Source organism: Arachis hypogaea, chromosome 17, assembly GCF_003086295.3.
Source record: "Arachis hypogaea cultivar Tifrunner chromosome 17, arahy.Tifrunner.gnm2.J5K5, whole genome shotgun sequence".
NCBI classification, from domain to species: Eukaryota; Viridiplantae; Streptophyta; class Magnoliopsida; order Fabales; family Fabaceae; genus Arachis; species Arachis hypogaea.
The window spans coordinates 31,118,836-31,133,942 of NC_092052.1; the positions used below are offsets into that span (position 1 = coordinate 31,118,836).

The 15,107-nt window shown below is 35.4% G+C and overlaps 3 protein-coding genes across 3 annotated transcripts; 2 read left to right on the forward strand and 1 right to left on the reverse strand.

Moving 5' to 3' along the window:
• Positions 1-364: 364 nt before the first annotated feature.
• Positions 365-1,478, forward strand: LOC112763107 (uncharacterized). Its single transcript, XM_025808861.2, has 3 exons — positions 365-529; positions 662-833; positions 1,147-1,478. The coding sequence occupies exons 1-3, from the start codon at positions 365-367 to the stop codon at positions 1,476-1,478; spliced, it is 669 nt and encodes a 222-aa protein (XP_025664646.2).
• Positions 1,479-1,813: 335 nt separating this feature from the next.
• LOC112764363 (pentatricopeptide repeat-containing protein At3g02330, mitochondrial) lies at positions 1,814-14,677 on the forward strand. Its single transcript, XM_072222674.1, is given in 10 exon segments — positions 1,814-2,219; positions 3,607-4,093; positions 4,096-6,271; positions 7,411-7,467; positions 7,756-7,833; positions 8,906-8,987; positions 12,780-12,877; positions 13,147-13,235; positions 13,661-13,761; positions 13,973-14,677. Coding segments are annotated over 2 exon segments (2,523 nt in total). The 5' UTR covers positions 1,814-2,219; positions 3,607-3,709; the 3' UTR covers positions 6,235-6,271; positions 7,411-7,467; positions 7,756-7,833; positions 8,906-8,987; positions 12,780-12,877; positions 13,147-13,235; positions 13,661-13,761; positions 13,973-14,677.
• Positions 9,714-10,494, reverse strand: LOC112764364 (uncharacterized). Its single transcript, XM_025809920.3, has 2 exons — positions 10,326-10,494; positions 9,714-10,012 (listed from the first exon to the last, which is right to left on the reverse strand). The coding sequence occupies exons 1-2, from the start codon at positions 10,492-10,494 to the stop codon at positions 9,714-9,716; spliced, it is 468 nt and encodes a 155-aa protein (XP_025665705.1).
• Positions 14,678-15,107: the final 430 nt, after the last annotated feature.

Consider the following 15,107-nt stretch of genomic DNA (forward strand, 5'->3'; position numbering starts at 1 on the left):
TCACCTCCAGCTCCAGGTAATAACACATACAGATCATATGCCTTCCATTTCGATCTGCCATTTCTCTGTTTCCTGATTGCTAGCTGCTGCTACCATAATATGAATGTAACTTGGCTAAATTTCAGTTTCCTCTAAAACTGTAATCACTCAATACTCAAAACTATAAGCTGCCGCTGCTTTTGTTAGTTTGCAACTGTTTGATGTAGCATTGCATTGTGTTACTTACTGTAGACATGTGCTGCAAATGCAAATGAAAAAGGTGACAAGGCTTCCTTGATTCCTCAATCCAGACGGCCTGCACTCCCCTCTCTGCAAATACCCCCATGGTCATTAGATGCCGCATTATCTTCTTTCGCAAAGACAGATGGTCCTTCCACATCCACCTACTTCAAGGACCCTCTCTCTTAATGGTAAAGGTTCATTCTCTCCATTGTCAAAGGTTGCCCACTCATTACCGGTTACTCCAATCGCATCTTTGGGTCAAGAAAGTGTACATGGCAGACATCTGGGATGTGCTTCTGATTTAAATGTATGTCTCTTTTCTTCAATCAAGGCAACTGTTTTCATACAACGCTTGCTAAAATTTTTTACATTTTGTATGTTAAACTGGTATATGATTTTAAACTATGCTGCATTGATGAATATTTCCATTCTTGTATAGACAATGGTTGTCAAGCAGCATATAACTCAATCACTTTCGGTTCCAGTTGATGCCAAAGCCAGCAAATTGAGGTGCACTCAGTCTAGGGTCTTGATTCGTATCATTTCAGCCAGGCGGCATCTTGCAACTGTTGATGGAACTTCAACTGGTGATTCTTCAGTCATGGAGATTGGTAATTGCTTGAAATATACGTAGAGCACATAATTTCTTGTAGGTTCCCATTTTACATTTCTTGATCAAGAATCACAATCTGAAATATTCAGTTATGAGTTCTGACTTTCAAGAACTATTAAATATTTGGCACTTAACCATATATAACATGATATTGGTAACGCTTTGCATCGTTTAATAGACATTATAGATGAAAGAAATTTGGTGGCTTCTAGGTGATATAATCTTTAGTGCGTCTCTCATAGACAATCTTAGAGACTATAGCCTTTTGTAGCCCTTCCATGTCAATTGCTGACTAACTCTCCCCTTTCTAGCTATTAAGGATGCTACAGCAGATATTCCAGAGGAAGAAGCAGTTTCTAGGTTTTGTTTGGCAGAGCTCGGGGAAGGAGAGAATACTCTTAAGATGGAATGCAGTTGTAAAGGTGATCTTGCACTTGCTCATCAAGACTGTGCAGTAAAGTGGTTTAGTATTAAGGGCAACAGGACCTGCGATATCTGCAAACAGGATGTTCAAAACCTCCCGGTAACACTATTGAAAATTTATGATCGTCAACCCCCTGTCAGACAGCCACCAAATGTGCCACAACCAAGGGAAATAGCTTATTACCAAATGGTCCCTGAAGGAGAGAAGAAGAGATACTAGTTATAATAACGATTCTTAGCTTTTAGGGTTTTAATGGGACCAGGGACCAGATTGGGTACAAAATTCAGATTTGCCACATCAGCTAGCCGTTGCTGGCTCCAGAGTGGCATTGGAGATGCTAGATCATCCCTCCGTTTGCTGACTTGACGCTGGAAAGGGTTGTAGGGCAACTATGGGTCCCGGAGCTGAATATCAGGGATGCTGTTAGGAAATTTTGAAAGTCAAGGAAAAGTATGGGTAACTCGCCCAATCTCAGGGACCACTTTGGGGTTTTAGTCAATGAATCCCTGAATCCCTAATTACTGGCGTCACTCCCTCTGTTCTCACATTCAGCAAAACCTCAGCCATTTCCCAGGTTCTCTCCACCTCTTCTCCCTCGTCACCGCCCCGCTCCTTCCCCCTCTCACTCTCAAGGTCACCGCAGCACCGTCGTCCTGACCGAGGAGAACGTCTCGTCGTGCGCTTGAGACAGCCGATGAGAACGTCGTCGTCGTGCGCCTGACCCATCCGAGGGGAACCTAGTCGTCGCGTGCCTGACCCAGCCCGAGGAGAATCGTCGCGTCAGAGGCTGAACCGTCACTGTCTTCGTTGCGTCAAAGGAGAATCATCTTCGTCACCGTCAAGCAAGATCGTCAGAGGTAGAATCGTGTATGTTGCAGTCCGGTCTCCGTTGCCACCTCCAACAAAATCGTTCTTCATCGCCGTGGTCAGCCTCTTCACCGTTGGCCGCTTTTCCTTCCGGTACGTTTGTCTCTGTGATTTCTTCGATTTTCATTTACCTTGAAGCATTTGTTAATTATTATAGGTTGTGATTTCTGTGATTTTATATTTGGGTGATTTCTAACTTTCTGTGATTGATGTGATTTTATATTAGTAGTTGTCTATGTCTTAATGGTGAAAATTCTTACTTGTGATTATGCCTCATATTGTTTAATTGGAGCGATAGTATTTGCTTTAATTAATCAATTCTGCACTCTCATGCAACTAATTACTAATTCATGCGCAGTGGCTAAGGGAAATTGAAATTGAACTTTTGAAGTTTTTGTAGATTTCTGACGCGATTGAGGATTATCTTTATTTTTTTATTAATTTTTTTCCAATTTATTTTTGTTTATTTAATATCCGTGGAGATCCCGATCCCTGGCGGATATGGGTTTCCTGTTATCCGTTGCGTGGACGGGGCGAAGACCAGGATGTATTATGGAGACGGGGCGGGTGGTATATCCTTGCTCCCATGGGATCCGTTGCCATCCCTAGTTACCTTTGCTGTCTCCTTGGTTTTATTTGTTTTAGGGAACTATAATTCTAATGTTTCGGCTAATTGTATACTATTTGTTGAAATGATTGTTTGTTTCTGAAACATATTGATTCTTATTTTTTTATATTATCCAACATAGAAATCCTAGACTACATATAAGTTTCTCCTGTAATTCCTTTCCTTCATTCCTTATTCTTAGAATAGTCTCCCTTAATCATGCTCCAAAAGATGTTATCAAACTTTTTGATGGTGAACATTGTATTTGTGAACTAAACCAAATGGCTCTTGTCCATGGGCATAGTAGCAAGGCGTGCTCCATTGTTATCTCTTCCCCTTGGCAAATTTCACAAAAGAAGTAGATTATGTACATGACTCGGATTGGACAGGACCCGGTCTTTTGGGCCAAACCTGGACAAGTTTAATCTAAATTGGGTCACTGTACTCGTTCTTTGGAAAGATTCAGTATAAGTTTTGGTTGGAGTCTTGGTTCAAGCGGCATATCATATACCTCCCAAAGAGCCATAGTCGAGTTCGAATCTAGCTTTAGCCAGCAATGGAAAAAGGAATCCATGTAATGTGTGTGAGTGTATCTTGTTGTATGACAAAAAAAATCTGGTATAAGCGTATAGGTTTGACCTGATGGTTTTATCGGATTTGAGTTGAATAAAGGTTTAGAAAATTGACTCGATGAATATTGAGACCCAAAAAAGTTGTGTATACTAAAACTAGTCACCAAATTAGTCGCTATATATTTTTATATAAATACATGTATAGTTTCACATATTTTCAGTTTGTATTTTATATGTCAACATAAATTCTATATGGTTAACTAATTTATTAATTATTTCTGTTTGTGTACATATATCATAGTTAATTTTAAACCGGATGTTAACGAAGGTAAACCCGATCGCAAATGGTGATGTCTTGATTCCCCTAGCGGTGGCCCATTTTCCACTATTCCCTCGCTATTCTAATGAACCCCATCAAGAAATTAACATTTTCCCACATTTTTCAAAGATGTTCCTCTCTCAGAGCCCTCAATCCTGGAAAGCAAGCCCATGCCCAAATGATAGTAACTGCTTTTGTGCCCAGCATCTATGTTACCAATTATTTGCTTCAATTCTACTGTAAATGTTCCAATATGACCTATGCATTCAAGGTGTTTGATAGAATACCAAAAAGGGATATAATCTCATGGAACACCATATTCTTTGGCTATGCCGGAATTGGGAACATAAGGTTTGCACAGTACTACTTTGATTTAATGCCAGAGAGAGATGTAGTTTCTTGGAACTCTATGCTCTCGTGCTATTTACAAAATGGCACTGATCAAAAGGCGATTGACATTTTTTTAAAAGGATGAGATCACTAAGAATTCCACATGACTATGCTACCTTTGCTGTTGTTCTAAAGGCATGTTCAAGTATTGGAGACTATTGCTTAGGTCTTCAAGTGCACTGCCTTGCAAGTCGCATGGGTTTCGATAATGACGTTGTGACGGCTAGTGCTCTAGTAGATATGTATTCAAAGTGTAAGAAGCTAGACAATGCTCTTCAGGTTTTCTATGAAATGCCTGAAAGAAATTTGATATGTTGGAGTGCTGTAATTGCTGCCTGTGTTCAGAATGATCAGTTTATTGAGGGTTTAAAACTGTTTAAAGATACACTAAAGGCTAGTATAGGGGTGAGTCAATCAACCTATGCTAGTGCATTTAGGGCTTGTGCAGGATTAGCCGCATTCAGACTGGGTACACAATTGTATGGTCATGCTTTAAAATTTTCTTTTGGATATGATACTATAGTGGGAACTGCCACCTTGGACATGTATTCAAAATGCAATAGAATGTCCGATGCACAAAAGCTTTTCAACTCATTGCCCAATCCTACTCCGCAATCTTATAATGCCATTATTGTTGGATATGCTCGTCATGACCAGGGTCTTAAAGCTTTAGAAAATTTTCAATCTTTACAAAGGTCATATCTTGGCTTTGATGAAATTAGTTTGTCTGGTGCTTTGACTGCTTGTGCAGCAATCAAAAGCTGGTTGGACGGGATTCAACTACATGGATTAGCAGTCAAATGTGGTTTAACATTTGTTATCTGTGTTGCAAATGCTATTTTAGACATGTATGGTAAATATGGAGGTTTGATAGAATCTTGTTTAATATTTGATGAGATGAAAAAGAGGGATGTCGTTTCTTGGAATGCAATTATTTCAGCTCATGAACAAAATGAGGAAGTAGAGAAAACACTTTTACTCTTCATTTCAATGCTGCGGTCAACAATGGAACCAGATGATTTTACTTATGGTAGTGTTGTAAAAGCATGTGCTGCCCAACAAGCTTTAAACTATGGTATGGAGATTCATGGACAAATTATTAAGTCAGGGTTGGGGTTAGACAATTTTGTTGGCAGTTCCCTTGTTGATATGTATTGCAAGTGTGGAATGCTAGAGGAGGCTGAAAAGATTCATTATAGATTGGAGGGGCAAACAATGGTTTCGTGGAATTCAATGCTTTCAGGATTTTCATCGCAAAAGCAAAGTGAAAATGGCCAAAAGCATTTTTCACATATGCTGGGAATGGGTGTCATACCTGACAATTTCACCTATGCTACAGTTTTGGATATTTGTGCTAATTTGGCTACTGTTGAACTTGGAAAGCAAATTCATGCTCAAATCTTAAAGCTACAGTTGCATTCAGATGTGTATATAGCCAGCACTCTTGTAGATATATATTCAAAGTGTGGAAATATGCAGGATTCCAAACTAATGTTTAAGAAGGCACCTAAGAAGGATTATGTGACTTGGAGTGCTATGATTTGTGCATATGCATATCATGGTCTTGGAGAAGAAGCCATTAAATTATTTGAGGATATGCAGCTTTTGAATGTGAAACCAAATCATACCATTTTTATTTCAGTTCTCAGAGCTTGTGCGCACATGGGTTATCTGGACAGAGGGCTCCATTACTTCCGGAAAATGCAAAACCACTATGGTTTAGATCCACAGATGGAGCATTATTCATGTATGGTAGACCTTCTGGGGAGATTCGGACAAGTAAATGAAGCATTGAAGCTTATTCAAAGCATGCCTTTTGAAGCTGATGATGTAATTTGGAGAACTTTGCTTAGCAATTGCAAGATGCAAAAGAATATAGAAGTCGCAGAAGTAGCATCCAGTTCTTTATTGAAGCTGGACCCTCAAGATTCTTCTGCATATGTTCTTTTATCTAATGTATACGCTAATGCGGCAATGTGGGGCGAGGTCGCAAAAGTAAGAAATATAATGAAGAATTATAAGTTAAAGAAGGAGCCTGGTTGTAGCTGGATTGAAGTAAGAAATGAGGTACATGCATTTCTTGTGGGAGACAAGGCACATCCAAGATCTGAAGAGATATATGAGCAAATTCGTCTACTAGTGGATGAGATGAAGTGGGATGGATATTTTCTAGAAATTAATTTCATGCTTGATGAGGAGGCAGAAGAACAAGATTCTTGAGGGTCTCATAGAACATCAATTTGTTATATAGTGTGAGGTAATGTAGAGAGGATTTCGATCCTTGCTTACAATAGGTCTTTAATTTATGCAATTTCCTTATTTCTTAATTTTTTTAAAATGTGAATGATGAATTTGTCCTGCAATTGAAAGCATGTGTTGAGTTCGTTGACCAAGACATGGACCACACTTTGACCCTCTTATCTTCTACTAAAGGGGCATTTTTGGTTTCCATAGTTCTGACTAAGAGGTCCTCTTGAAATTGGCAAAATAGTGCGGTGATGACGGATGGCAAGTGAATTATGCTCTGTGTAAATTAATTACTTTTTTTAAAATAAGATTATAAGATATTAAATATAATATTTTCTTTCTTTTTTTTTTCATATCATATTTATGATTTATACTATGTATATATTAAAAGTCAACTATCAAAGCAATTAGTGATTGGTATAAAATATGTTAACATTTTTATTAGAATAATTGTTTTATCTTTTTTATTTTTAATGTTCATTGTACCTGTAAATTATTTGGGATTAAACACCATTTGTTTAAAGGAGGTGCAAGAACTAAAAGAAAACAGTAGTTTCACACTTTCACTAGGCATGAGCCTGTGACTAGAGAAGTAGTTGAAAAGATGGAGATTAATTCTTAGTGTTTTTATTGTGTTTGATTTTAGGAAAAAACATGTTGAAAGCAATCTTTTTCCATTGGGGTTGTCCACGGTTCCTTTGAAAGAAGAGATTAGTTTAGTAATTTCATCTGTTACCAACAATCTAGAAGAATTGATTTTCAATAATTGGAATATGCAAAATATATTTTTCTTTGTGGTTTCTAATTGAAATTATTGGTTGTGTTCTTAGTCCAATATAAGATAAGGTTATCAAAAGTTTGTCTTTTATTCTCAAAGTTTTTAAGTTTCAAATTTGTTTTTGTTTAATTTATCTTCAGATTGTTTGTGGTTCAACTCTATAAGTACTAAGGAGGTTCCAATTTTTTGTTAATTAAGAAAACTGGAATCAAGAAGTGCAAATCTAAAAGCTGAATGGTTTAATTTCCTTGAATGGTTTAATCTAAAAGCAAATCTTTTGTAATGGTTTAATTTTCTTCTTCTCGATGGAGCTGAAATTATTTCCTTGATTTGAATAATTAATAATTAATTAAGTTTTACTGTCTGTGCAGCCTGTAACTGAACACAACGCCAATCTGAAGACATGCTTCTTTTATGTTCTCTTCAAGGTTTGGTTTATTTGATTATGATCTCTTTGCATATCTTCCTATAAGCCATATTTATTAATTAAAGGTGTATGCATATCTTAAGTTGAGGAGTTGTTTCATAAAATGTTGAGTAAAATAGCATCACACTTAAAATAAGCATAGTCATTGTTGTCTGTTGACATCTTAAACAATTTAGTAGCTTTGACTTTTATAGATATTTTTTTGTAACTTCAAATTTGGATTTGCTTTTGTTTTTGCCAAGTTAGAATTTTTACATAAGTAATTTGAAAACTTGATTCCTTTTTTAAGGAACAACTTCCCTCGCAAAGCTCAAGGTGTGAAATTTGCTGGCAAGGTGCTCTGGCTGAAGCTGCACCTGCCAAAGTGGTATGAATGATGCATCTGCTTTAATTGCTATTTTTTTTTACCTTTTTTTATTTATATTGGATCATTTTTGTCTCTTCTTTAATTTGTTCAGTTTACTTTTTGGATGGCAAACATTAATATTTAACTAAGTTTATATGTATTTAACTAATTTTGTTCTTCCTTTTCCTTCCATAACTAACTTTTGTATATTTGGTTTTGAGTTTCCTTTTAAAAATGAGTTTCATTCCATATATAAATATTGAAAACTCAAGGGCAAATAGATAATGCAAATGGTTAAAGTCATGTATTACATGCAGTATTTTGTGAATATGCAGCAATAATACTAATAATAGTTCATAAATTATCTGCTTTAATTTCCTTTTTCTTATGCTATACATGCATGATGAATGTAGCTTTCCAATTTTTATTTTGCATTGTGATTTCTATGAACTCAGTATATACCACTGCTGCAGTTCTATGTTATGGTTTGTTAGCAGTTTTTTAGTCATTGAACCATGCTCTTGACTATTTTCTATAACTATAAAAACTTGAAAATTATATAGATTTCCTTTCCCCCATTTTGAAAAGTAAACATTTTTTAGTTAACTAATTGAAATTTGAAAAACAGGTCACTACGTGTAAAACAAACATTTTTTGCTTAACTAATTGATTGTTAGCATTATATTAGAGAAGAGATCATGAACTTGAATTTTATAGTAATTCCATTAGCCTGTGTATTAGAGTTCAATCGCATCTTTTTGCTCTTGATATGATGAACTTTGATGTAGCTGCTCAGTTGCGGTTTAGAAGTACAGAGAAGGCGGCAGAGATAATAAGAGATGTATTCATCCTACTTTTGTGTTATTGCTGAAAGTTTTCAGTTGCTCTCTCGCCTTTTGTGTTGTTCCTCCCCCTCTGATTTGAACTTTTATGTGTATTCAATTGTCATGACTTTATTTTCAGCTTAGATGATATTGCTTAAGCTGTTCACCGTTTAATTTGCGCCATTGATCCTTGGAGATGATATAGTTGTTGTGCTACCAATAATCTCATTTTTAATTATTATATTATTTGTGCTATGCAATTGTTTCAGAAATTACATAAGAGGCAAGTCAGAAAAGGCAAGAATCCCCGAGTGAGGCCAATCAAGTGACACCCTCAGCTGAATTGGCTAGGTAAACATCTTTTGGATAAAATATTGAACATGATGTATTTTGTTTTTATTATCCAAAAGTCAGAAGTGTGTTATTCTCTATTCTCTATGACTTGGTGTTTCGGTCTGATAATCACTTAGTACACAATTATTAGCATAATTTCATAACGATATATATGCAATGGAGGGGAGAAGAGAATAGATATAGATTACACACTAAGAATCACATTTTTTGGGTATATATAGATGGATGATCATATCACAATGATCATATCAGTTAAAGAATAGATTCATGGACCGAACCAGATAATATTCATGCATGATGAAAAAGGAAATTGCAAAACATTGATAGAAATTGTATACTAAAAATTGTTCCTTACTGGTGAATTCTTTTAATGTATACAAATCATTTTTAGGGAGATTGTATAGTGGTAAACGACTAAAACCCCAAAGTGGTCCCTGAGATTGGGCGAGTTACCCATACTTGTCCTTGACTTTCAAAATTCCCTAACAGCATCCCTGACATTCAGCTCCGGGACCCATAGTTGCCCTACAACCCTTTCCAGCGTCAAGTCAGCAAACGGAGGGATGATCTGGCACCTCCAATGCCATGCTGGAGCCAGCAACGGCTAGCTGATGTGGCAAATCTAAATTTTGTACCCAATCTGGTCCCTGGTCCCATTAAAACCCTAAAAGCTAAGAATCGTTATTATAACTAGTATCTCTTCTTCTCTCCTTCAGGGACCATTTAGTAATAAGCTATTTCCCTTGGTTGTGGCACATTTGGTGGCTGTCTGACAGGGGGTTGACGATCATAAATTTTCAATAGTGTTACCGGGAGGTTTTGAACATCCTGCTTGCAGATATCGCAAGTCCTTTTGCCCTTAATACTAAACCACTTTACTGCATAGTCTTGATGAGCAAGTGCAAGATCACCTTTACAACTGCATTCCATCTTAAGAGTATTCTCTCCTTCCCCGAGCTCTGCCAAACAAATCCTACAAACTGCTTCTTCCTCTGGAATATCTGCTATAGCATCCTCAATAGCTAGAAAGGGGAGAGTTAGTCAGCAATTGACATGGAAGGGCTATAAAAGGCTATAGTCTCTAAGATTGTCTATGAGAGACGCACTAAAGATTATATCACCTAGAAGCCACCAAATTTCTTTCATCTATAATGTCTATTAAACGATGCAAAACGTTACCAATATCATGTTATATATGGTTAAGTGCCAAATATTTAATAGTTCTTGAAAGTCAGAACTCATAACTGAATATTTCAGATTGTGATTCTTGATCAAGAAATGTAAAATGGGAACCTACAAGAAATTATGTGCTCTACGTATATTTCAAGCAATTACCAATCTCCATGACTGAAGAATCACCAGTTGAAGTTCCATCAACAGTTGCAAGATGCCGCCTGGCTGAAATGATACGAATCAAGACCCTAGATTGAGTGCACCTCAATTTGCTGGCTTTGGCATCAACTGGAACCGAAAGTGATCGAGTTATATGCTGCTTGACAACCATTGTCTATACAAGAATGGAAATATTCATCAATGCAGCATAGTTTAAAATCATATACCAGTTTAACATACAAAATGTAAAAAATTTTAGCAAGCGTTGTATGAAAACAGTTGCCTTGATTGAAGAAAAGAGACATACATTTAAATCAGAAGCACATCCCAGATGTCTGCCATGTACACTTTCTTAACCCAAAGATGCGATTGGAGTAACCGGTAATGAGTGGGCAACCTTTGATAATGGAGAGAATGAACCTTTACCATTAAGAGAGAGGGTCCTTGAAGTAGGTGGATGTGGAAGGACCATCTGTCTTTGCGAAAGAAGATAATGCGGCATCTAATGACCATAGGGGTATTTGCAGAGAGGGGAGTGCAGGCCGTCTGGATTGAGGAATCAAGGAAGCCTTGTCACCTTTTTCATTTGCATTTGCAGCACATGTCTACAGTAAGTAACACAATGCAATGCTACATCAAACAATTGCAAACTGACAAAAGCAGCGGCAGCTTATAGTTTTGAGTATTGAGTGATTACAATTTTAGAAGAAACTGAAATTTAGCCAAGTTACATTCATATTATGGTAGCAGCAGCTAGCAATCAGGAAATAGAGAAATGGCAGATCGAAATGGAAGGCATATGATCTGTATGTGTTATTACCTGGAGCTGGAGGTGATGAAGAGGATGATCTGAGAAGGAATCAGCAGCAGCAGTTTGAAGCTCAGGCGATGAAGAGGATGATCTTAGCTTTTAGGGTTTTAATGGGACCAGGGACCAGATTGGGTACAAAATTCAGATTTGCCACATCAGCTAGCCGTTGTTGGCTCCAGCGTGGCATTGGAGGTGCCAGATCATCCCTCCGTTTGCTGACTTGGCGCCGGAAAGGGTTGCAGGGCAACTATGGGTCCCGGAGCTGAATGTCAGGGATGCTATTAGGGAATTTTGAAAGTCAAGGACAAGTATGGGTAACTCGCCCAATCTCAGGGACCACTTTGGGGTTTTAGTCGGGATTCATTATTGATGTTGTTTTCCGCGGACTATCACTCATTCAACTAACTAGTAGTTTTGGCTGTACTTTTTGTTTTAACCCAAACAACAAACAAAGTATTCTAATTCAACCCCAAATATTGTTTATAACAATGTTCACTGACTGCATTTTGATTGTATAAAATCATCATGTGTTATTAAACCTCAAATATCTTACTAACTTTGATGGTATAACTGCAAATATGTTACTAACTGAATTTTTAATTAAGTATACAATGATAAGTTGATTAAAATAAAAAATGTTTTAAACTAATTTATACTTTAATGTTATGTATGAACTGTTCAAAGTCTTATTACTATTTATAGTCCTATTAAATTTAATATTATATTGACAACTACTAACTACTACAAAGAAAAATTACCTCTTAGTAATTCTTCCTAAAAATATAATTGATGATTTTTAAAGTTATTAACTTATTATCACTGCTTTTTTGAGGTTGCACATCATGCATATTAATCCCTCTTTCGCGGGAGTTGATTTTTTTTTATTTTTTTAATTATTTAATAAAGTGTGTTTTTTTATTATTAAATATTTTTTTCATTTTTTTTGTTCTACTTAAGAATATAATCTGAGAAATCACATTTTACTAAACAACTGAAAAAAATTAAGAAAAATGAAATATTCTCTTTTTGTCGCAACCTATTTAAAATATATATGAGATTCAAAACATTTTTAATTGGAAGAAGTATCATTTTTTATTTATTTATTTTTTTTTTATGTGAACACATTTCTTCTGTTCTTTATAAAAAAACAAACTCTTCCAAAAAATTATATAACAAAAGTCTTGGAGAAATATTTCAAATACCTTCATGAAAATCTTTAAAATTATATATATAATTAATTTATAAAGAGTATACAATTTACAAAAACTATCACATTTATCATCATTGCCAACTTGAGCAATTATGGACCAATTTTCATCAACTCAACATAAACATTGTGGTTTAAGTTTCTGCACTTTATTTAGTAAAAATAAAACACTAACTATACATGGATAAAATTGATCTCATAGATGATTCACTATTACTTTAAAATACATTTGATAAATCTTAATACAATTAATCTATTACCATCCTCTATTTTAAAAAGAACTTCATACATGTTCAATTTAATCTTCACTTTAATACTAATAATTTATTATGAAAAAGTGAAAGATGGAAGGTGGTAATTGTAAATGTATTGCCTTCTTCCATCAGTGCTTGGTTTAAAGTTGTAAATCTAATTCTTTATTATTTGTTTTTCATGTAAGGCTTTTGAGATTCTTAATACAGAACATGTAAGAAAGAGGATCTAAGCTTGGTTAATAGAAATAAAAGAATGTTGGGACAGCTTTTGGGAACTTTGGAGGTATGTTAAGACTAGTAACTTTGTTTTGTTTTTAGAAACAATGGAAATAAAATGTTATAATCTATAAGATTTGGATTTATTGAATACATTTAAGCTTTTTGTTATTGATAGTACTTACTTGGTTTCTATTGCTAGTACTTACAAAGCCTAGATTTACTGAATACATTTAACCTTTAATTTCATAACTATTGATAGTGCTTACTTATAGGCTTTGAGGTGTTCCTGATTGAATAATGTGTCTTTGCTTTATGGCTGAATGCATTACCAAGGTGAAGGGATATAATGTTTTTGCCTCAGTGAAAGGAACACTATACCACTACAATGATAGAAGGTTTTTGGCAATTTTTTTCTTTTCAAGGTGATATTTATTTGTATGGAGTTCTATTCTAATATTTCTTATCTTCTTTTGCATTCTGTGGTTATCAAGAACAAATAGATTAAGATTTTATTTTAGTCATTTAAGTTTTAAAAAGTAGTCACTTGTCATAAATGAGGTTGAGAAGGACTTTGTATTTATTTTGGAAATAGTTATGGCCTAATTTGAAAAAGCTTCTATAAACATTTACTAGATTCAAATAGTTAGAATATTTTAGATTGAGTAATAATTGTGTCTTTTATTTTTAAAAGTAGATATTTTTTTATATGATTATTGATGTTTCTTTATTTTTATAATTATCATTAAATGGCTGTTTTTTTATTTTTTATTTTTAACCCATTGTTAGTGTTACTGTCAAGTCATTTAATATCATAATTTAATTTGTCATATTCTTTTATTTTTAACAGGTTGCAGAAATTGAGGCTAGAATGAAAAATGGATATTATATTGGCCGTGGTTTGAGCTCTGTCAAGGAGGACATAAGTAGAATGTGCCGTGATGCTATAAAGTAAGTTTTCTTTCTTTTATTCTCCTGTCTCCTTGGATAGAAATTGTAATTCCCTCTATTTTTTTTTTGATAAATTAGGTATATATTATTACTATAATTGGAGACATTTTAATGAAGTAAGTAGGGTCTATTGTCGTATGTTGCCAATCATAATAAACAAAAAACATCTTCACTAAAAAAAGAGACTTCTGACGCGGCTCTCATGGGGCAGATCATGAGAAGTAACGCCGAGTGAACCGGATGAGAAAGGAAGACTTCAATGGCGCGGCGACGACAACATGCTGCAGTAGCAGCGGTCTGGGGTGGGCTTCTGACGCCCCGCAGTTGCTCGCGCGTGGGTAGGACAGAGGCGCTGTAGCGATCCGGCGCAAACTTCTGACCACCGCCATTGCTTGCACGTGGACAGGACAGAGGTGCTGCGACGGTCTGGGGCGAGCTTCTGACGCCACGGTTGCTCGCACGTGGACGGGACGGAGCTGCTGCGTCCCTAGACTCCGGCTAGTAAGCGCGTACGACGAATGTGGGAGGGAGGCGCAACCATTGGAGGGTTTTGGATGCTGCTGTAGGAAAATGGTGAAAGGTGAGGGTTAACTAGGATTAATTTGGTTACAGTGGACAATGGGATGTTGCTATTTGCTTATATGGTAAAATGGGTTTGGGGATCCGATCCAATAAAAGTTGGCAGGAGTTAGCTGAATCCCCTCTTAGTTCTCTAGTGGAATTATATATATAGGTATGAGATTTTTTTTATAATCTCATTGCTATTTGATTTCGTTGTTTGTTTGGTATTTATTTTATATTGTATATCTTTCATGATGTTTTTGGTTGTTTCTAATTAGTTTATTAAAAACAAGGATATGATAAAATAAGCTAACATACGCGATTCCATTAATACGAAATGCTCATATATAGTAAATATTATCGAGTTTAAAGTTTCATAAGGTTACTGAGAAGTGATACTTGATGATTGACAGTAATTCAGACCAGAAATTGAGTCATTACACATACTGCCACTCCTAGTGGTGCTGTGATTTTGGAGGATCAAAAGCCAATCATCATTAGAAATCTCAGAAGCTATATTATTATTATTATTATTATTATTATTATTATTATTATTATTATTATTATTATTATTATTATTATTATTATTATTTTAAAAGATTTGTTATTCAAATTTCGTTCTAGTTTTTGGAATTTGATGGATAAAGTTGCTGTCTTTCGTTTATTATTGGGAATAGAAGAGGTGTGAGAATTTAGAATTGGATTAAGTTAAGTTAAGTTAATATGGGTAATTGAGAAATATTGAATAAATTTTTATGATTTTGTTAGTTTTGTCAACAGGAACT